The sequence below is a fragment of the Arachis stenosperma genome, chromosome 1 (assembly GCF_014773155.1).
Source record: "Arachis stenosperma cultivar V10309 chromosome 1, arast.V10309.gnm1.PFL2, whole genome shotgun sequence".
In the NCBI taxonomy this organism is placed as follows: domain Eukaryota; kingdom Viridiplantae; phylum Streptophyta; class Magnoliopsida; order Fabales; family Fabaceae; genus Arachis; species Arachis stenosperma.
The window spans coordinates 12,230,955-12,254,295 of record NC_080377.1 but is presented as its reverse complement, the minus strand read 5'-3'; the positions used below and the strand labels follow the sequence as shown (position 1 = coordinate 12,254,295).

The 23,341-nt window shown below is 36.6% G+C and overlaps 1 protein-coding gene across 1 annotated transcript; it reads right to left on the bottom strand.

Moving 5' to 3' along the window:
• Window positions 1-15,884: 15,884 nt before the first annotated feature.
• On the bottom strand, window positions 15,885-18,932 carry LOC130975336 (phospholipase D alpha 1-like). The gene is made up of 4 exons (XM_057900148.1): window positions 18,849-18,932; window positions 17,258-18,427; window positions 16,564-17,182; window positions 15,885-16,355 (listed from the first exon to the last, which is right to left on the bottom strand). Exons 1-4 carry the CDS (start codon window positions 18,930-18,932, stop codon window positions 15,907-15,909), a joined length of 2,322 nt encoding a protein of 773 aa, XP_057756131.1. The 3' UTR covers window positions 15,885-15,906.
• Window positions 18,933-23,341: the final 4,409 nt, after the last annotated feature.

The window sequence follows — 23,341 nt, the reverse complement described above, 5'->3', positions numbered from 1 at the left end:
ATAAATTTGTTATAAATAATGTGGGAAATTTCCAAAGAAGCAATTTGAAACATTAAGATCTTCCGTTTTTGTTTTGAAAAAAAGAAAACCTATTTTGGACTACTAGAGATAATTTTATCAGATCATATATGTAAGAACTTCTTTAGAGATAATTTTGGACTAGATTTTCTTTTCTTTTTAATTTATTCATTAACTACGATACACCACTATACAAACGCACTGGCTATGTTGAAGTTGAGAGTTGAGATCTAAGCACATGAAGAAAGAAAGAGTACGTAAGCCTAAAATTAAAACAGATAAAAAAGAAAGACCAGATTAAAAATCGTCTTGCAAAATCATTTTCAGATGAATATATGTTCAACAGGTTGCAAAGGGGCAAAGATCATATTTTTGGTTTAATTACTCTGCAGTGTTTCACTGAATTTTTAATTAGATTCTATTTTTTTTTAATTGAGTCTTTAGACGTTAATTTTTTTTTAATTTAGTCCCTATTAACGTTAAACATAAAAAAATTAGTAAATTATGAAATTATTTGTATATTTTTAGAGACCCAATTAAAAAAAAAATATAAGTACCTAATTGAAAATTGCGCTGGACGACACGGCATTCTCCTTTCAATAGTACCATCGCTTTCTGCGCTACTTCCTTTCTTTGAGACAGAGCTTAATTGAAATTATCTATCACTTTTTTTTTAATTAACATCAGTCGAATTGCGTAAGTGATCAATAGGACGAGGGAGCTCTTACTGCTCGGGAATTGACTTGCAAACTGTGGCTACGCACCTAAGAGCCTTTCAATAGTACCATCGACTGGAGACCGGATTGCTACCAGAGAGAGGAATGATGAATGACTAATATATTACTATTTTCCCTACGACGCTCTGCTCTCTCGCGACCCCTACTCTAACGAGTAAGCAAGTAAACCACCTTTTGAAGCGCCAGTCGCGTAGGGCGACCGGGCCTTCCCCATAAGGCCCCCCTCTTTGAAACAAGGCGGTGGTTATCCTATTTTTATGATATCTTACCTTCGATGAAACTATAAATATTCAATAAAAAGTATTTCTATAATCTCTATTCAATGATTCTACGACATAAAAAATATTCTTATAATTCCTTTTATTTTGTCATCTCTCGCTTCTGATAAAGATCAACTTTATTACCAACCAAAACCAGAACTATTTCAGGACTTCCATACATCGTTAGATAAAAATTTAGTCAAATCAATTAAATTATTTAATAATTATTAACTATCAACTTTATATGAAATTAACTCCACTCAATTATATATGAGTATGAATATGCCTGTAAATTTTTTTAGTATATTAGAGCTATAATTTCATTTCATTTCATTTTTTATATAAGATATTTATTATTTAAAGGTTTAAAATTATGTAGTTATGTTCTATACAAATTTTTAATATGGCTCTTATATAAGGACGACAACACCATCTAAATCACATTACAACATTTATTTTTCATTTTAAATCATGATTTTTTATATCACGTTTAAAATTATTATTTATTTAAGAAAATAATTTCTAATTTTTTCCCCCTTATGATAAATTGTTGGATGCTTTATTAGCTGTGGGTCAGTTAATAAATTAAACACGCATTAGTCCTTAACCATTATTTGCATGTGATTAAATTCTTTTTTTAAATGTTGTGAAATATACAACCACCAGGTACGTGGATTACTCGGTTATCTAGTTAGCGGTGGATTTGATTTTTTTTTTTTTTTTTTTTAATGAAAAGAGCATTCTGATGGGTTTAGTAACTCTTAATTATTACAGGAAAAATAAAAATTTTAAATTAATTTTGTCAAATATGTTTCTCATTTTTTTTTTGAGTTAGAGATTTGGATGATACATTCCTAAGTTAAAGTGGCATGATAAATTCTACTTGAGCAATAAAAATTATTCAGTAAATGCGAAATAAATAATTTTAATTATATAGGATATTTCTAACACAAATATGCTGTCAACTTTAACTATGAAATTATGAAAACAAAATAAAAATAAATCATCCTATATATTTTTAAAGATAGGGCAATTTTTTTGCCTTTTTGTTTTTATGGTTTTCATATTTAAAGTTGACCGGATATTTGTGTTAAAAATGTTTATATATAATTAAAATTATTTATTTCTCATTTACTAGATAATTTTTATTGCTCACTTAGAATTTATCATTTCTCTTATATATATATATATATATATATATAGTGTGTTTCCCCATTATAATACACATATATTTCAAAATAAATTTGTTACGGTGGGTAACCAGAGATTGATGGGATGGATGGAGTTGGTTGGCCCAAATGTATGAAGGAGGAGGATTCCAAGTGGATCTGCAACTCGGGAGGCTCCGTCCAATTTGTTTGTGCAAGGAGATGGGGGTGGTACCTGCAAAGACACTCCGATACCTAAGTCAGCAAGGGTGCAAGCAGGCTTAGAGAGTATTGGAATTTAGAGATACCTGAGGGGTGTCAGTGCATTTATAGTGGTGAACCAATAACCACCGTTGGAGTAGTGCCATATTTTTAGGGTGTTAACCGTCCCATTATCTTAGGGAGGTTAAGATATGGCTCGTGGAAGTGGTTAGAGAGATTCTAGGGGTAGTTACTCATTTTAAATGAGTGTTTATCCGCCAGCTAATCTCGTGCCCGACTTCTTTAGAACAGGTCGTGGTGAGTACCGACTTCATAGGATGAAGATTGGTACTGGTGAGACCCAATCCTTTGGATTAGGTCTTTTGCTTGATCCTGGGCCTTTATTATTGGGTCAGGGTATGAACAGTGCCCCTACTCGAGCCCAATTTTTTCAAGATTTGGGTTCGAGTATTCTGCTCGGGGTCGTAGCCGACTTGTTGGAGGACCGACGTGATTTTCTGAAACCGACGTGACTTTCCGTGTCTTTTTGGTTCTGACAGTTACGTCTAATCAAGCGTCGTGTCCGTTAGAGATGTGCGTAGGTCTTGGTAACGGTGCATTCTCATTAATGACTGCCCCGCTTTTACCATTATGCCCCTTAGCATATTTATAAATACTTTTCCTCTCTTTCATTTTTTCGTTTCTACAATTTTTCAAATTTCTTCTTTCTTCGTTCGTGCTGCGTTCTTGTGTTTGGAGACTTTCTGCTTCTTCCAACCTTCACTTTTGGATAAAGGTTAGTTTTTCTTCTTTCATGACATGCTTTGTGTTTGCATGCTTTTATTTTGTAGGTAGATAGGTTGGTTTGTAGATTTTGGCTCCGTATCTCCTCCCTTTAGAGACCGTGTTTTTGATTTTCCTTTTCTTTTTTTTGTAGGTTTTTGTCACCCTTTATAAAAAAGAAATGGCTTCCGTAGATGTTCTTTCTCAATAGGTTGATGTCACGGTCCTAGGGGAGAAACCCTTGGTCGATGTTGAGTTTATTACTCATCTTCATACTCACCACAGGATTTGTACTTCGGAGGAGGACGAGCCAAAGTATGAGTTGGTAGTCCCGGGTCCAGAAGACCGGGTTTGTTTTGGGAGGGCCAATGAGGCGGCCCCTCATTTTTTCTTTATGTATGAATGTATGATCACCCGTTTGGGTGTTTTTCTTCCTTTTTCGAATTTTGAGATGTCTGTTTTGCACCACTGTCGAGTTGCCCCTACCCAACTTCACCATAATTCTTGGGGTTTTCTGAAAATTTACCAATTTATTAGTCACGCTTTGGACTTTTCGACCTCTTTGAGGATTTTCTTCTATCTTTTCCACATGACTAAGCCCTTTAGCGGGCTAAATAACAAGCAACAATGGGTGTCTTTCCGAGCCATACAAGGTCGGAGAATTTTCACCCTTTTTGACGAATCCTTCCACGACTTCAAAAATTATTTTTTCAAAGTGCAAGATGTAGAGGGTCACCACCCCTTTTTCTTGGATGATAATTCTTCCCCTCGTTTTCCCCTATATTGGTTGGAGGCCTCCCCCTGTGAGAAGTACGGTCTGGACGACCTGGATGAGGTGGAGGCGGCCATTGTGGAATTTTTCCAAGAAGTATAGGGGAGGGCCCCATACTTGGATACCAGGAAATTCCTCCAGGGATCGCCGACCTTTGTTCGGTCGCAATTAGGTAGTTTTTATATATGTATATACATTTCTTATTTTCAACTTGTATCTGCCGACTTGAGGTTTGCCGACTTGTAATTTTTGCTAATTGTTTCTTTTGCAGATATGGCAAGGAAGAATGCTCAAAAATCTTACCAGAGAGTTCAGGAGGCTAAAGCAAAGTCCCGGGCCAGGGCTGGTGGTGCCAGGGCAATCATCTCTCCTCCTCCTCCTCTTCCTCCTCCTCTTCCTCCTCCTCAGAACGTGGGGGCTCCCTCTCAGCCCATTGTGATTTCTTCTTCAGCCTTATCTCGGCCACTCCCCTCCGCCCGACTTCTTTCTGAGCCAGAGAAGAAGAAGCGCAAGACTTTAGAGTCTGGCTCTTCTTTTGATGGTGGGGTTAAGGCGGATGCTTTTGCATTCGTCCAAAAGAACATCTATCCTCATATAAGTATGGATGATGTTTTTGTTCGAAACTACCTCACCACTCTGGCTGAGGAGAGTTTTAGGGCGGCAGGTGTTTGTGGCAAGCTTTTGGATATTTTTTAAAAGACTCCTCTCAGCTCTTTGGGGTTAACCTCGAAGGTTGAGGAGCTGGAGGGGAGGCTTCTTTCTTATCAGGAGCATGAGAGAGAGTTGAAGGAGGAGGTCGCCAAGCTGAGGGCGGAGAGAGATAGCCTTCGGGAGAAGGAGAGTAAGTTGCGAGCCCAATGCAACATGGAGGCGAGTTTGAGGAAGACAGCACAGGAGAGTTATCAGAGTTTATTTCAAGATCTTGTGTCTGTGAAGAAGGATTTGCTGAACTCTCGAAATGCGTATGCCGAGTTGGAGGACTCTGTCGCTGATGGTGCCGAGGAGGCTTGGAGGATTTTCAAGGAGCAGGTCGGAGTTATTGCTCCTGACTTGGATCTTTCTCCTTTAGATCCAGACAAGGTCGTCATTAATGGTGCTATTGTGGATCCTCCTACCCCCGTAATCGTTTCCGAGTCAGAATTGAAGACTCGGGGGCAGAGGATTATTGAGTCCCCTCCTCGTTCCAAGGACGGTTCGAGTTCTTCTGTTGTTCCTCCGACTTCCTTTTCATCTCCCGTGGTTGCCTCTCTTCCTGATCCTGGTGGCGCTCTTCCTGACTTTGGTGGTGGTGATCCGTCTACTCCTCTGCAGAAATAACTTTTTTATGGCTATATGGGGGCTCGGCCTGTGAGTCTCCCCTTTTTTAAACTCTTTGCTTGTTGGTGGTGTTTGGACAATTTCTTTTGGCCTTTTAAGGCCGTAAACAAAATATTTTATAAGTACCCTTTTTAATAAGGGTTTTAACTTAACAAAATAAATACCCTTTTTTGGATAAGGGTTTAAGTTACCTTATGCGTGTTTGCTTTTCTGATTTTGATTTTTCGAAATCCCCTTGATCTTTTTCTGAAAACCTTTCTCTTTGGCTTGTCTGTTTTTCTGAGCCCTTTTGTTTAAGGACTTTTTGACAGCCTTTAATCTCTTTTTTGTTATCCCTTATACTCAACTTTATTTTATTGAGTTTTTATGACTTAGGTTATTTTTGCGATTCGTTTTCTTTTGTACTCGGTTTTTTCTTTTCGACTTATGAGTCGGGATGTTTCCGAGTTTTTATTTTACGATCAACTTCTATAACCTCATTACACCGATTTGTACTTCGTCATTTTATCCTGACGACCATCTAGGTCGGTTCATGGGATTTTTACATTTTGTCGAGCTTAAGTCGGCGCGTTTCGTAGAAAGACTTAGAAAATAGAAAGGAGTTTATAAGAGATATGAAAAAAGATCTTTATTGATTGGGGAAGTACCTTTTTGCTACTAAGGGTTTTTAATAGCCTTTTTTCCCTTAGCCTCTACTATGATGCCTCGTTAAAAACCCTTCTCCAGAAAAAACCCTTTGATTTTGGGAAAAAATCATGAAGTTGGGAAAAGAGTACACCAGGGAGTAGAGTTCGCTTTTAACTGTAGTACCTTTTCATATTACAAGCATGCCACGACCTTGGGAACTCAGTGCCATTCAGGTCGGTTACTTTATAATAACCTTTTCCTAGAACTTCATTGACTTTGTATGGTCCCTTCCAATTTGTAGCAAGTTTTCCTTCCCCAGATTTGTTGACTCCAATGTCGTTTCTGATTAAGACCAAGTCATTCGGGGCAAATGTTCTTCGAATGACTTTTTTGTTGTACCTTGTAGTCATCCTTTGCTTCAATGCTGCTTCTCTTATCTGGGCATCTTCTCGGACTTCGGGGAGCAAGTCGAGCTCCTCTTTGTGCCCCTGTATGTTTCTGATATCGTCATGGAGAATTACCCTTGGGCTTTGTTCATTGATTTCTATTGGTATCATTGCTTCTACGCCATTGACTAGTCAGAAGGGCGTTTCTCCAGTGGCGGATTGAGGCGTTGTCCTGTAAGCCCATAGCACTTGGGGGAGCTCTTCAGCCCAAGCTCCTTTTGCTTCTTGTAATCTTTTCTTTAGCCATGCCAGTATGACTTTGTTGGCTGCCTCGGCTTGCCCATTGGCTTGCGGGTGCTCCACTGAGGTGAACTGGTGTTTGATTTTCATACTGGCTACTAAGCTTCTGAAGGTAGAATCGGTGAATTGGGTTCCATTATCTGTAGTAATGGAATAAGGTATCCCATATCTTGTGATGATATTTTTGTAGAGGAACCTCCGACTTCTTTGAGCGGTGATGGTGGCCAATGGTTCTGCTTCTATCCACTTTGTGAAGTAATCTACTCCCACGATCAGGTATTTGACTTGTCCTGGTGCTTGGGGAAAAGGACCTAACAAATCCATTCCCCATTTTGCAAAGGGCCATGGAGAAGTGATACTGATGAGCTCTTCTGGTGGAGCCACATGGAAATTAGCATGCATCTGACATGGTTGACACTTTTTCACAAATTCTGTGGCATCTTTCTGCAAGGTCGGCCAGTAGAATCCCGCTCGGATTACTTTCCTGGCTAGTGACCTTGCTCCGAGATGGTTTCCGCAGATCCCACTATGTACTTCCTCCAATACCTCGGCAGTTCTTGAGGTCGGTACACACTTTAATAATGGTGTTGATATCCCCCTTCTGTAGAGAATATTTCTCACCAAGGTGTAGTGTTGTGCTTCCCTTCGGATCTTTTTAGCCTCTTTCTCTTCTTTAGGGAGGATGTCGAATTTCATGTATTCGACCAAGGGGTTCATCCATCCGAGGTTTAAACCGACTACCTCAAGTACTTCTTGTTTGTCTTCTATTTTTACTACTGAGGGTTCCTGGAGGGTTTCTTGGATCAGGCTTCTGTTGTTCTCTCCCGGCTTGGTACTTGCTAACTTGGATAGGGCGTCCGCTCTGCTGTTCAGATCCCGAGTTATATGTTTAACCTCGGTTTCTGCAAAGCGCCCAAGGTGCTCCAGAGTTTTCTCCAAGTACCTCTTCATATTTGGGTCCTTTGCCTGATACTCTCCGCTTATCTGGGAGGTCACCACTTGTGAGTCGCTGTATATCATCACCTTTGTAGCACCGACTTCTTCTGCCAGCTTTAATCCAGCAATCAAAGCTTCATATTCTGCCTGGTTATTTGAAGCTGGAAATTCAAATTTTAGGGAAACCTCTATCTGGGTTCCTCTTTCATCTACCAATATTATGCCTGCACCGCTTCCTATTTTGTTGGAGGATCCGTCTACATAGAGTTCCCATGTAGTTGGTTTTTCCTCCTGATCCCCTGCGTATTCTGCAATGAAGTCGGCGAGGCATTGGGCTTTGATCGCCGTCCGAGTTTCATATCTTAAGTCGAACTCGGAGAGTTCTATTGCCCATTGAACCATTCTCCCTGCAACATCCGTCTTTTGGAGGATTTGCTTCATGGGTTGGTTCGTACGGACTCTTATTGTGTGAGCCTGAAAGTAAGGTCGTAGCCTTCGTGAGGCTATTACTAAGGAGTAGGCAAACTTCTCTAGTTTGTGGTACCTTAGCTCAGGGCCTTGTAGAACTTTACTGATGAAATAAACTGGATGTTGTCCGACCTCATCTTCTCTTATCAGGGCTGATGAGACAGCCTTGTCTGCTACGGATAAGTACAGGACGAGGTCTTTCCCAGATACTGGTCAGGTCAGAATAGGAGGTTGGCTTAAAAACTTTTTGAACTCCTGGAACGCCTTCTCACATTCAGGAGTCCATTCGAACTGGCATCCCTTTCTTAATAAGGAGAATAGTGGAAGGGATTTTAGTGCCGATCCTGCCAAAAATCTGGAGAGGGCTGCAAGTCGGCCATTCAGCTGCTGGACTTCTCTCAAACAAGTCGGGCTTTTCATTTTTAGGATGGCTCTACACTTATCGGGATTGGCTTCGATCCCTCTTTGTGTTAGCATAAATCCTAGAAATTTCCCTGCCTCCACCGCGAAGGCGCACTTTGCGGGATTTAGTCTCATCCCGTGCAGCCTTATGGTGTCAAAGACTTGTGAGAGGTCTGACAAGAGGTCGACTTCTTTCTTGGTCTTTACCAGCATGTCGTCGACGTATACTTCCATTAGACTCCCAAGGTGAGAGAAAAATACTTTATTCATCAATCTTTGATATGTGGCTCCTGCATTCTTTAATCCGAATGGCATGACCACGTAGCAGAAATTAGCTCTGGGTGTGATGAATGATATTTTCTCCTGGTCTGGCTCATACGTTGGGATTTCATTATATCCCGAGTAGGCGTCCATAAATGATAAGTATTGATTCCCCGAGCTGGAGTCCACTAGGGTATCAATACTTGGCAGTGGATAAGGGTCCTTGGGACATGCCTTATTTAAGTCGGTATAATCGACACACATTCTCCATTTGCCATTCTATTTTTTGACTAGTACTACATTGGCTAGCCATGTTGGGTACTTGACTTCTCTGATGAAGCCAGCTTCCAGGAGCGCCTGCACTTGTTCTTCTACTATTAGGGCTCGTTCTGGGCCAAGCTTGCGTCTTCTTTGTTGCACAGGTCGGGATCCCGGATAAACCGAGAGCTTGTGGGACATGAGCTCGGGGTTTATCCCAGACATGTCAGAGGCTTTCCAGGCGAAGAGGTCAGAGTTATCTCTTAGGAGTTTAGTCAATCCTTGTTTTAGAGTTTCCCCTAGGTTGGCTCCTATATGAGTATTTTTCCCTTCCTCTTTTCCAACCTGTATCTCCTCGGTTTTTTCTCCCGCTTGTGGTCGCAGCTCTTCTCTGGCCCTTGCACCGCCGAGCTCTATTGTGTGAACTTCTCTGCCCTTTCCTCTCAGATTTAGGCTTTCATTGTAGCATTTCCTTGCCAACTTTTGGTCTCCCCTTACCGTTTCTATCCCCGCTGAAGTCGGAAATTTCATGCAAAGGTGGGGAGTGGATACCACTGCTCCGAGTCGATTAAGGGTAGCTCTACCGATTAAAGCGTTGTATGCTGACCCCACATCAACGACTATGAAGTCTATACTCAGAGTCTTTGATTTTTCTCCTATTCCAAAGGTGGTGTGGAGGGGCAAAAATCCCAGTGGTTTTATTGGCGTGTCACCTAATCCATACAAGGTGTCGGGGTAGGCTCTTAATTCTTTCTCATCCAACCCTAGTTTGTCAAAAGCGGGCTTAAAAAGGATGTCCGCCGAGCTTCCTTGGTCTACTAGGGTTCTGTGGAGATGGGCATTCGCCAGGATCATAGTTATTACTACTGGATCATCGTGTCCAGGGATTATTCCTTGCCCATCTTCTTTTGTGAATGAGATGGTAGGGAGGTCGGATGACTCTTCTCCGACTTGGTAGACTCTTTTGAGATGTCTTTTGCGAGAGGATTTGGTGAGACCCCCTCCCGCGAACCCTCCTGAGATCATATGGATATGTCTCTCTGGAGTCTGTGGCGGTGGGTCTCTTCTATCCATATCGTCTCGCTTTCTCTTTCCATGACCGTCCGACCTTTCTATGAGATATCTATCAAGCCGACCTTCTCTAGCCAGCTTTTCTATCACATTTTTAAGGTCGTAACAGTCGTTTGTGGAGTGACCATATATTTTATGGTACTCACAGTAATCGCTGCGGCTCCCCCCTTTTTTATTTTTAATGGGTCTAGGGGGTGGCAATCTTTCAGTGTTACAAATCTCTCTGTATACATCCACTATAAAGACTTTCAGGGGAGTATAAGAGTGATATTTTCTTGGTCTCTCGAGACCGAGTTCTTCCTTTTTCTTGGTTTCCCTTTCCCTCTCTTTTGTTGAGGGAGGGGGCCCAGGTCGCTAACTCAGGTCTCTCAACTTAGCGTTTTTCTCCATATTGATGTACTTTTCAACTCTTTCCTGTACATTACTTAGAGAAACGGGGTGTCTTTTAGATATGGATTGTGAGAAGGGACCTTCTCTGAGTCCATTGACTAACCCCATTATGACTGCCTCTGTGGGCAGGTCTTGAATCTCTAAACATGCTTTATTGAACCTTTCCATATAAGCTCATAAGGATTCTCCGACCTCCTGTTTTATTCCCAGGAGGTTCGGTGCATGTTTCACTTTGTCTTTCTGGATAGAGAACCTCATCAAAAACTTCCTTGAGAGGTCTTCAAAGCTAGTAACCGACCTCGGGGGGAGGCTATCGAACCACTTCATCGCTGCTTTCGATAGAGTGGTCGGGAAGGCTTTGCATCGCGTAGCGTCGGAAGCATCAGCTAGGTACATCCGACTTTTGAAGTTGCTCAGGTGATGCTTTGGATCCGTGGTTCTGTCATAGAGGTCCATGTTAGGGCTTTTGAAGTTCCTCGGAACTTTTGCCCTCATTATGTCCTCGCTGAAAGGATCCTCCCCACCTAAGGACGGCTCTTCTTGTTCGTCACGGGAGTTGCGACCTTTGAGGGAGGATTCTAACTTTAAGAGTTTTCTTTCTAACTCTTTTCGTCGTTCCATCTCCTCTTTTAGGTTCTTTTCAGTTTCTTTTTGTCGCTCCCGTTCTTGTTCTAACTGTTCCAGGCAACTGTGGACTAATCCCATGAGTTCAGTTACATGGGATGGTCCCTCTTTCTCTGATTCGCGCCCTTCTGAAGAGTTTACCTTCGGGTTTTTTACTCCGGAGGTACCTTCCCTGTGTTGATTATCAATTTCCTGGTGGAGGGTGAAGTCCGCATCGTTATTGCCTGTGTCCAGATTCTCTTGCTCAGAATCTGTCTCCACATGCCCCTTTTCGTGGGATTTGTCCGCCATCAGTGGTTGATCTCTCGGGTCCTCGGCAACGGCGCCAATGTTACGGTGGGTAACCGGAGATTGATGGGCTGGATAGAGTTGGTTGGCCCAAATGTATGAAGGAGGAGGATTCCAAGTGGATCTGCAACTCGAGAGGCTCCGTCCGACTTGTTTGTGCGAGGAGATGGGGGTGGTACCTGCAAAGACACTCCGATGCCTAAGTCAGCAAGGGTGCAAGCAGACTTAGAGAGTATTGGAACTTAGAGATACCTGAGAGGTGTCAGTGCATTTATAGTGGTGAACCAATAACCACCGTTGGAGTAGTGCCATATTTTTAGGGTGTTAACCGTCCCATTATCTTAAGGAGGTTAAGATATGGCTCGTGGAAGTGGTTAGAGAGATTTTAGGGGTAGTTACTCATTTTAAATGAGTGTTTATCCGCCAGCTAATCTCGTGCCCGACTTCTTTAGAACAGGTCGTGGTGAGTACCGACTTCATAGGATGAAGATTGGTACTGGTGAGACCCAATCCTTTGGATTAGGTCTTTTGCTTGATCCTGGGCCTTTATTATTGGGTCAGGGTATGAACTAATTTTGTTCTCAAAATAGAGAGATTTTTTAATACGTAAAAATAAAAATAATTTTGTACTTATAATATATTTATGGTTTATGAATGTAGTAGCCAAAATAATACATAATATTATTTCAAGTGAAAATATAATAGATCAGCTAATCCTAACTAATAATTACCATGTAACAAGGCAATTGTAATAATATAAAGAATTGAAATCAACATTAATATTTAAAGTATAATATTATTGCAAAATTTGATTAATTTTCATATTTATAACATATTCAAATTAGCCTTCTTAATAACGTCAATAGTTATTGGCATGAATACTGCATAATTGCATATTATATTCGGAGATAATTTCTCATACAAGAATCTTGCATCATCCATGACTGGGAAAAAGATGAGAGAAAATATACTAAACGACGCTGAACCTGAGACCTAATAAGCACATGAAGAATGAAAGACAAAAACATAAAATAAAAAAGAAAGACCAAATTAAAAGTCTTCTTACAAAATCATTTTCAGATCAGATGATAATGTATTTGCAGGGTTTCAGCACGTTAATGGATGCGGATCAAATTTAAATCCTGGACATTTTTTCTAAACAAAAATATTTAAAAAAACAATAAAAATAAATTTAAATCAATCTAAAAATTACTTTATTTTATATTAATTAATTACTTCTAAAATAAATATAATATTAGATGTAATAAATATATAATTTTAAATATTATATATATAAAATTATAAATATTAAGTTAAATAAAATAATTTTAAATTATTATCTTCATCTAACCTCTAAATTTTTTTTCATCAACCTAACCTTTCACTCACAACTAACTTTCCATATTTATTATTGTCTTAAACAACTCTTAATCATCTAACTTTAAAGAACTATAATTAATAATTGTTAATTTTATATTTTAAAAAAATTGAATAATTATTAACTAATAACAATTTAAAAAATTAGAATTACCAATTAATAACAAGTTGGCTGATGATTGGCTGGTTGTATATTAGTTACCTAAAGAATGTAAGTAGAAGAGAGTTTATATTTCTTAGTATTTTTTTCTTAAGATCCTTAGAATTTCTTTATTAAATATATTCTATCAAAATTCGAATTTTATTTATTGAAAAGTTATGCGGATGTAAATTGAAATTCTTATTTTGATGAAATAAAATTTACAAATAATTTTGTATTTATGTTAGTAAGAAAAGCAGTTTCTTAAAAAATCTACCAAAAAATTTGTATTTTTAGATTAATTATAGAATCAGAATTTATAGTCTTAAAAAAAGTAGCGAGTGAACAATGGAATAAAATAAGAACATTTATGATGATATATGCATTATGATAATAAAGTTGCCATGGCCATAACAAAGAACAAGGTTATTTATATAGTAAAAGTCGATATTTAAAAGTATAGCACAATATTGTAAGACAATTAATTGAAAATTGTGTGATATATATTTATGAATTTTTTGAGCCACAAAAGAATTTGACTGACTATAATGAAATTACTTGGTGTTGGTGGGATGCTAGTAAATGAAACATCAAGAGATTGAAACTGATGTTAATCGAGTAAAATTGTATAATTGATATTCAACCACTTTGATTAGATATCTCATGAAGGTAGTTTAATGCGGTCAATGAAGTTATACAAGTTTCAGAAAAATTTTCGCCTCTCTTATTAGAGGTTAGGAGGTTTAGAACATGGTTAATTTCTTAGGAAATCAATGGGGTAGATTAAACAAAAGGAAAAATGATAAGGCGATGAATGATGAATGAGGAAGGAGGAGACAAAATAAAAAGAGCTGAAAAACCAAATGTGGAGGAAAGGGAACAAATTAACAGGTATAAGCTTAAGAAAAAACAATATAACGTAGAAAGTTACTTAATATATAGTTGATGAAAAATTAAGATGTATAATTTACGAGTATACTGAAATTACGTACCTCGGATTCTATGGCAGAATTAAAAGCTTTAGACCAGAGATGTTTTTACAATGCTCTATAAAAAAAAAAAAAGAAAAAAAAAGCAGATATATAAAATAGTTCAAAAAATATTCTTTATTTGTGGTTTTATCCAGTTTGGTAGTAGTATAAATACAAAGAAATAAAGAAATAACATGACAACAGCCCTTCACCAAGAATTGGGAAAATAGAATAATAGGCTCAAAGAAAGGAGAGTTGAATGCAAGTGTATAGTCAAATTTAACTTATTCAAGTTTTGGTGTGTAATTAAAAAAAGGCAAGAACCAATTAGTATCACACAGGAAGGTAACGTAATTTTTTTAAGTTTTTGGCATCATAATTTTGATAGTAGTGCAATAAACTTTAAGAGTAATAATGTTAGATACTCAAAATATTATAGACAATAAATAAAAAGATAATTAATAATATTTGTATTTATAAGAGAATGTGAATTATTTTTTTAATTTAATTGACATAATTAATTTTTTTATAATTATCTTTTTTTTATTGAATCACTCTTTTATTATTATTATATTTATAATTTTATAAAAAAAATTTCAAATAAAAATTTTAAATTTTGATATTTTTAATCTTAAAAAAATCTCAAATCACCTCAATACATTTTATAAAAAATAAAAACATCTTATATTTGATTAGTCTCTATTTATTAAAATCGTCTATCCTACAAAATAAAATAATAAATAAACACCAATTTATTAATTATAGATATTATGTATTTTAAAATTATAGATGTTCTATATATAAAATTATGAATGTTAAATTAAAAATTTTTAACAACTACTATACAACTCATAGTTTACATATGAACTATTAAAAATAAAAATAGAAAATAAAATATAAACTAAAATTAAGAAATAAATTTTTAAAAGTAATTATTAATTCATTATATTAAAATTAATAAATAAGCATACATATAAATATTAAATAAAAATATTAAAATAGTTAAAATTATGATATATTAATGTAATATGATATAATAATTTAAAAAATACAACAAAACACATAGTTTAAAATTTGATAATATTAATTATAAAAATCTATTAATTATAGAATCATGTGTATAAAATTATGAATGTTATGAGTATGAAATTATTGATGTTAATAAATATTATGCTAATAAATTTATAGATGTTATGAGTAAATTTGTTAATTGAATAAATTAATAAATATTTGATATTTTTTAAATCCAATTATGATAAAATTTGAAAATATTTGTGTTAAAAAATCAGAATAAATTATTATTCTATTTTAAAAAATATGAAACAAATATTACATGAATGAGACAATAAATTAGTGATTGTAAAAAATTTAATTAAAATTAATAATAATTAAAATTTATATTACTCTAACTTCTACAATATTATGTAGATGTAGTGAAACAATAAAGAAAAAATAAATTAGTGGTTACAAAGAAAAATCAATTAATATTAATAACATTCAAAGTATATTATTATGATTAGTCTTTAATGTAATAGTATATGAAAATCAAATTATAAAATATCTCATTAATATATGATATGTTATATTCTAATAGTTAAAAATATAATATAATAAAATAAGTGATAAGAGAGTGAGATAAAAAATTAAAATGTAAAGAAATTATATAAATGAACTCAAACTAAAATTTTTTGACTAATTATAGTTGAATTATTTTGTTCCAAACTTTAAAATATCCTGATATATATATATATAAAATAAGACCAACTTATATATATATATTAATAATTAACATCATCACAAAATAAATAATTCCAACCGGCCATAAGTATGCAGTAAAGCGATTTGACACCGAAATTGATGGGTATTTTCATAAAAATGTAAATATAAAATTATCAATGATAAGATCATTCAACATATTTAATTGAATTCAAATTTGTCGTTCGTAGGAAAAACACAAAAGAAAACTTTGATTATTAAGGAAAGATACCCGGTGGTAGCGAGGTGCATGTGAAGTTCAAAGAACCTCCGGAAAACAACAAATGTCATGAGATTGTTAAGTCTCAACATGCAAGTAAATTAAAGACAAGTATTAGTCTGAAGAAAAAAGAAATCAAAATGTACGTTTACTCCAATGCCAGGATGCCACCATAAATAAAGCAACGAAGGAATACCTCAACCTAGAAGAAGATCCTCAACAAATGGAAGCCTCATGTATATGTCATCCTTTCCTAGAATCTTAGCTTTGGTGTCGCGAAAGAACTCAAATCCAGGAAGCTCTGTGATGGTTCCATCGTCAGAAATGTGATAAGGATAGCGAAGAAGGTGGCCATGAAGGTCAACGCTAGATATATGGGAATATGAGTTCCAATTCTGTTCAGCAAGCTGGTTGACCTTCTCAATACATGCTTTACTCTCAGGGTTGAGGAAGGTGCTTTCATGTTTGCCAAGATGCTCCAACCACAAGGACATGCGGAAACCATGCACCTGGCCCGTTGCACCGTTTGGCCCTCTAGCCAAATAGTAGGGTTGGTAAGCTCCCATGCCAATCTCAGTGTCTCTACCACCATCCATGGATCTCTGGTTGATGTTGGCTGATCCAATGATTATGTATTCATCGTCAACTGTCAATAACAATAGAGAAAAAGTAACGTTATGTTTGGTTTGTGCTTTTATTTTCTAAATTAAAAAAAAATGAAAATAATCTTCTATTTTTACCTCCTATTTTTATGAAAACGCAAACCAAAGGTAACATAAGTTTTCAACTTTGAGTTTTGTAGTCTTAGCGATTTAATATAGTAAAAGTTTAGATCAACTTTAATTTCGACATACCTATCATTAGCTTAGAATGTACATAAATCATGAAGCGCCTCGCCTCTTGTGCTTTCTGGTAACTGGAACCTTTGGATGGCTTGTCCGGAGGTTCATACTCTCCATGCTTCTTCACCTCTCGATTTCCAAGGCAGAAGAATGCCAAATAATTTTGAGGTTCTTCATCAATTCCTGCTTCCTTGATTGCTTGATTAATCTCCCTGTACATCTTTTCTATTGTCCGTTTCTGCAAATCTAACATTTTCTGAACACAGGAACTTTCTGGGATACCCTCTGGCCACATCGGAATCACAACATACACAGAGAACCTTTCCTTCGCTTTAATCTTACTAACAATTTTAAGTGTAAGCTCCTTTGCAATTTGATGTGAAGCATCAGTTTTTTCAGAACTATTTCCTATAAAATACTGGTTCTCAATATAGATGAAGCGCTCAGCAGTTCTAATAGCATAAATATTCGCATCATGAATGCTCTCATCTGTCATCTTATTCTTCTCCCGAAAACCTTTTTTTTTATCAGCAGCTTCTGAAAACACAACAGTAGTAGATCTAAACAACTGAGCATTCCACGTCTCATGATTAGGCTCAATTATTTGTTGGTCACTTGTGACATGTTTAACCTGTTTCTGTGGAACAAGTATGCCCTCTTTACCTTCCTTCTTGCAGCTCTCCACAAAGCCACGGTCACCCATGACATCTGTAACCTCTTTATCTGGAACAAGTAAGTCCTCTTTACCTTCCTTCTTGATGCTCTCCACAAAGTTGTCATAAACATCCCATGCAACAGGCCCTTCAAGGCGACAGTGCACGTCATGCCACGGTTCTCTAGGGCCACCTTTTGTGATTGCAGTACCTTTAAAGTTGGGTTGATGAAAATCCTTGCTGTGCTCACCGTCCGGACCCAAAGTGCTAAAAAGTGGATGTGAAGGAGTGTCGAATCTTCCTTTGCAGAGATCTAAACCCCCGATATAACACACTAATTTTCTCTTCTCCAGCGCTTCCTTCGCATTATTGGTCAATGGAGAATCCACAATCACCACTTTCTCGTGATGAGAACACATCCATTTCTCATGAGTACGTAGAACACACTCCACAACACCAGTGCCTTTGAAATACCGTTCGGTTTCTTTGTCACAAGTACGCATGAGTCCTTGATTTTTAAATAACCGAACAGCTGTTACATCGTTCCAAAGAAGTAGTACAACTCTTACACCATCTTTCGCCTTTTCCTCGAGCAGCTCACCAAGTGTTAGGACACTTCCAGGCTTCATCGTCGGATCCCTTATGAGGGTTATCTTAGTGTCAAGAGACCAGCCTGCAATGTATATGAAGTGGTTTGCTCCATTGATTTTATCAAACATATCCTTCCAGCATCCGTGGGACTCGTATTTCCCAAGTCCGGCATCGGCTTTTCTCTGGACAAAGTCATCCGGGGTATGAGCATCTTGGAAAAGAGTAACCTCACATCCAATTCTCTGTGGAAAGCAGCTGGTGGGAAACCCTAGCCACTTTCTAGCTTCAGAAAACTGCAGCCATAGGTGGATTGACGCATTCAATGGCTTCTCGTTTTCATCCACTAGTTTGACCCTTCTGTCTATATGACCCATTTGCAAGATATCCTCAGCAAGTATCCATGCTTGTGCAAAGGCATCAATTGGTAGCTGACCAGTAGGTTGTGCATAGTTGTCGTCACAGTGCAGGATGAATACCATTTTTGATGCTTCAAGGCAACATTCAAAATCCAAGCGCTCTTCCCAACTAGAATTGTTGGGTTGTTCTATCTTTTTGCATACAAATTTGGTTTTCCCCACAAAAATAGCTACATGGCATCCAGTTACATGTTTCCCCGTCTGTTTTTGAGCAATCTGAAGCACAGTAGCGCAATGTTTATATATTTAATGAAAAAGGAAGCCAATTAAATTCTAAGCTAATTACTATGGTGTGCCTAAAGATAGTATCTAATTTATTAAAATTTATTATAAAAAGTAAATTAGAAAAAATATAAACACCCATTCATAATCACCATATAATTACCCAAATTCCAAGCTTTTTGCAGCAATAGAGAATCTAAATCTAAAAAAAAAAGTTGTTAAAATTGGAAGTCTTGTAATATCATTTATAAAAAGGAAAAGGTACTCAAACTGCATATTTCCTTAAGCTTCGGGATTGTCTTTCTCTGACAATATGTACAATTTTAAATATAAGAGTCATAAATATTAGCTCTCTCTTGTTGTAATAAATGCAGCAGTGAAAGCAAGTCATTGGAAATGGGACAAAATGACTGACCGAGGTAATACTACCGGCCTTGCCGCCATTTTCAATCCCCAAAATAACTACATTTATGGTTCCGTTTAGCAAAACCGCCGCCATTGCTGACCTGCAAGTGAAAAGATTGAATGTAAAATCGACGATCGCACGAAACAAAAGCTAAGACAATAAGGTAAGGAAAAGAACAAGGGGAAATGAGCCAAACAAGATCTAAATGCAATATTATCTGGTCTGGTCTCGGGAGGAGAAAAGGGGATGAATTATAAATATATTTGCTATCAGGATCTCCTCTCCATACAAACAAAATCTAAGAAGAAAAGAATGAGAAAGAACAAAAGCTAATAACAAAACCTAGAGAGTGTTCTCAACGAGTTCCAGGAACGAAAGATCAGCTTGAAAGAGATAGCGTAACTTGGTAGGGAGTAGAGTAGTGTAGTTGGCGAAGGCGGAAATGCCAAAGGGTAAATGCCAAAGGGTAAACTAGTAAATTCAGTATTATGTAATAAAAACAATCTTGCTAGATAACAGGGGTCTAGCAACGTGGAATAACCAGAAATCATCTTTGACTAAAAAACACCTTCGACCAATCATGGAAAATTACCATTTTCATTCGCTAGCAACTGAATCACCAATCCCCCAAAAAGGAATAGTTGATCTCATCAACGCAAACTAGCTAGGGTTTGGTGAAAGAAACAATATAATAGTATGTGATTATAAAGTACATTAATTATTAGGCCAATTCTATAGTGCTTATAAATTAATTTTGTTTAATTTATTTTTTGTAATAAATTTTAATTTTTTAAAAATTATTTATTATTATATCTTTTAAATTAAATATTATTTTTTAATCTTTTTTAGTAAATAGACAATATCTTTTAGGCACCATAACATTCACGTAATTATTATCCCAATAATCTTCCTATTTTTTTTTACGTGAAGAATATTATTCATGACCGTACGTAATATTTTGCTACACGCCTTACGCCTGCACGTAAGGTATAAATGTGTAACAGTACTGTCGAAGTAATTTATCAGTAATTGCTCGGACATATTTTGAATACTTTATACACAAATTAAAGTTAAAAACAATTAATCAAATAACAATTATAAATTGGTAACTAAGATCATTAATTATGCTATAGTGAACATAGTTAGTAATTGGAGAAGTATATGTTTACTTGTACATGTATCTCTTTTAGGTATACATAACTACTATATTTATGCAAATATCATTATTCTCTAAAATAGCATAAAATTTTTATTTTCTATACCAGTTATAACTTTTATAAAATACGTTTAATTTTAATTTATACTCACATTGCAAAATATTTTAGACAATTATTAAATAACATTTTTTCAAACACTATTTGTACGGTAAATACGAAAAAAGACTAATTTTTTACTAACACATTAATATATAATTAAATACACATACAAATTTTTTTAAAAAACAATGCCGTGTAAAAATTAAGTCATTACAAAACAGTATTGTGTTCGCACTTTTTTTTTTTTTTTGGGAAGGGGGAAGGGATAATAACTTATCGAGATTTATTTGTATTAATTGAAAGTACATAACTTGCTTATTAAAAGTAAATCTACCATATATCTAGTGTAACAAAAAAAAAATCTAATTTCCATCTTTAAATCTACCATATATAGTTTTTGGTAGACTACCCTATATAGCTTTACAAATAAAGGAAGTGTTAAATTGATAATGTTGAGTAAGATAGATAAATTATATATTAAATAATAATGATGTATAATATAATGCATATATATGTTAGACCCTTTAGACAAATTGATCAATGGTCTTTTTTATCAAATCTGAGGTAAGAATGCCGTAAGTTTTTTCAGTAGGGTGATAACTATCTCAGAACACATATTTGGATGCATCTTTGCATATTTTCAATGAAAAAGTGCTACAAAATGGGCCAAGTTCTATACTTGCAATGCCACAGCATGCTCTATCCACGCTCTCAAATCCTGTTCCACACTCACTTAACCAATTAGTATATGTATAAAATTTCACTAATACCAAAAAAAAAAAGAAAATATGTATAAAATTTCACATAGAATATGAATGTGAAATTTTTTTTAGTATATTAGACCTATAATTTCATTTATTTAAAATATTGTTTATATATGTATGTATATGTATAGAAAACTGACCAAATTGATTGGGGTGTTGAATGAGCATATTGAATGAATTATGGACATCAAGGTATACAATTCTGAAACTAGAGAGGGTCTTCTTGAGAGCCATAAGTGATTGATTGAGCATGGTATTGTAGACTTGTGCTGCCTTTGTTACAGGTTCCACACAATTCCTTTTTATGCCTCCTCTTACTATCCTCTCCATTGGGATGCATCCTAATGCTGATAAGCTCAATGTTCCAATCCTTCTTGCTTTCAATCGATATAGTGATAAAGTGATCCCCAAACCGACCACGCCGTGTTAGTGGGTCTTCAAGTCGGTATCCCGGAAGCCTAAAACATTGTGGAACATGATATTCGAATCAGCCCAGTGTCTATCAGAATTTGCTTTATTAAGCCGGTTCCAACTCTAGCTGTGATTATCATTGAAGGATTCTCCGCCAAGTTGTCAAACCATTGGTCTTCCGACGCGAATGATATTGACGGTATCCTCTTGGAGGGGGGACTGGACAGCGTCATGACCAGGATTTTGGCGTCTTTATTGCTTGTCGATCCCGACCTGGGGGGACGCATCTCTCCCGACCACGACGTTTACTACGGTGAGGCTGTGCTCCTCGTCCTTGGGCTCTTGCCATTGCCTCATCGTGTGGCTCTTGTCGTCTCCAGATCAGACCGGTCGCGATCTCGTCTCTTGGGCTCCCTTATGAGGTGGGAGAAAACTTTCCTTCCTAGATCGCCTGCTCCAGCGCATCTTTCAGGTCAAAACAATCCTGGGTTTTGTGTCCATAGCCTTTATGGTAATAGCAGTAGAGGCTTTTGTTCCCTCTCGTCCTGTCCTTGAGTTGTCGGGGCTTCGACAGGATGCCTTTGTCGGCGATCTGCTGATAGACTTCAACAATCGAGGCTGTAAGGGGGGTATTGTTGGTAAACTTCCCTACCCGGAGAAACGGCTTGAAGGTCTTGGTCGGAACTCCGTCCTTGGAGTGCTCCTTCGCCCTTTTCCCGCTACCATGCTATCGAGGTCGGCTGTAGGCGGGCTGCCGTTTGTTGGCTGCCACAACCTAACTGACTTCTTCATCATTGATATACTCCCTAGCCACGCTTTGGATTTCTTGCATTGTCCACACGAGCTTGGTGGTAAGGTGCTTCCTGAAGTCCTCATTCAGCAACCTATTCGTCAAACATAAACTGGCCACCGAGTCGGTTGGGCCGTCGATCTCAAAGCACTCGTCGTTGAATCTGTCCAGGTATTTCCTGGTCGGTTCTCCGGCTCTTTGCATCACCCCGAAGAGGTTGATCGGGTGTTTTGCTTTTGCGATGCGGGTAGTTGGTGTGGTAATTTACAACCCACAAACTAACCGACAAATGCACCGGGTCGTACCAAGTAATACCTCAGGTGAGTGAGGGTCGATCTCACGAAGATTGATGGATCAAGCAATAATAATTGAGTGATAGAATTAGTCAGGCAAACAGAAAGTAATGTTTGAGCAATATAAAAGACATTAACCAATATAAAGAATATTGAAGGAAGGCAAGTAAATAAATTGGGAAGAAAATATGGAGAAAATAGTTAAGGTTTCAGAGTTATCTATTCTTCCGGATTAACTTTTCTTACTAACTATTTTAATCATGTAGGATTTAATTTATGGCAAACTATATGTGACTAAACCCTAATTCCTTAGACCTTTCTAGTCTCCCCTAAAATTCATCAACTGCCAATTCCTTGGTCAATTAATTCCAATTAGAGGATGATGATCAAATTCCAGTTTATATACCACAAAAACTCTAATTACCCAAAAATAAAAGGATTATATGTCACGTATCCCATTAAGTCCAAATAATTAAAATTTAGGAGAATATGTTTTCAAGCTGTTGTTCAAGTAAAGAGTTTTTCCAAGTTTTACAATAACTCAAATAAAAAGAGGGTCATACTTCCGTTCCACCCAAATTCATAAGATAAAGAGCGAAAACAATTCTTAAATTATAAATCCATACATGAATTAAAATAGAAAAAGCAATAAAATCAATCCATGCAAATAGACAGAGCTCCTAACCTTTAACAATGGAGGATTAGTTGCTCATGGTTCATGGAAGAAAATAAGGATTCTGATAAAATGTATTTTGGTAGTCTGGAATGGGATGAAAAGTTCAATGTTGCATATCTAATCCTAATAAATTTAAAATCTATCTTCTAAAACTAAAATAATATTTTTTCCTAAAAATAATATTTGAATTTAAATTAGAATTAATTAACAAGTCTTTAAGTGATGGGTGGGGACCACTCGTTTTGTCCAATCTGCAGTGATGGTTTTAGTGGCTAAGAGAATGGGGGTTGAATCTTAGCCCCCTTTTTCTTT

What these genes read in the sequence shown, in the direction of transcription:
- LOC130975336 (XM_057900148.1), bottom strand. Translation starts at nt 18,932, where the DNA reads ATGGCGGCGGTTTTGCTAAACGGAACCATAAATGTAGTTATTTTGGGG. An exon ending in AGGCCGGTAGTATTACCTCG is followed by an intron (nt 18,428 to 18,848) that starts GTCAGTCATTTT and finishes ACTGTGCTTCAG; the next exon opens with ATTGCTCAAAAACAGACGGG. An exon ending in ACATTCTAAGCTAATGATAG is followed by an intron (nt 16,356 to 16,563) that starts GTATGTCGAAAT and finishes TGTTATTGACAG; the next exon opens with TTGACGATGAATACATAATC.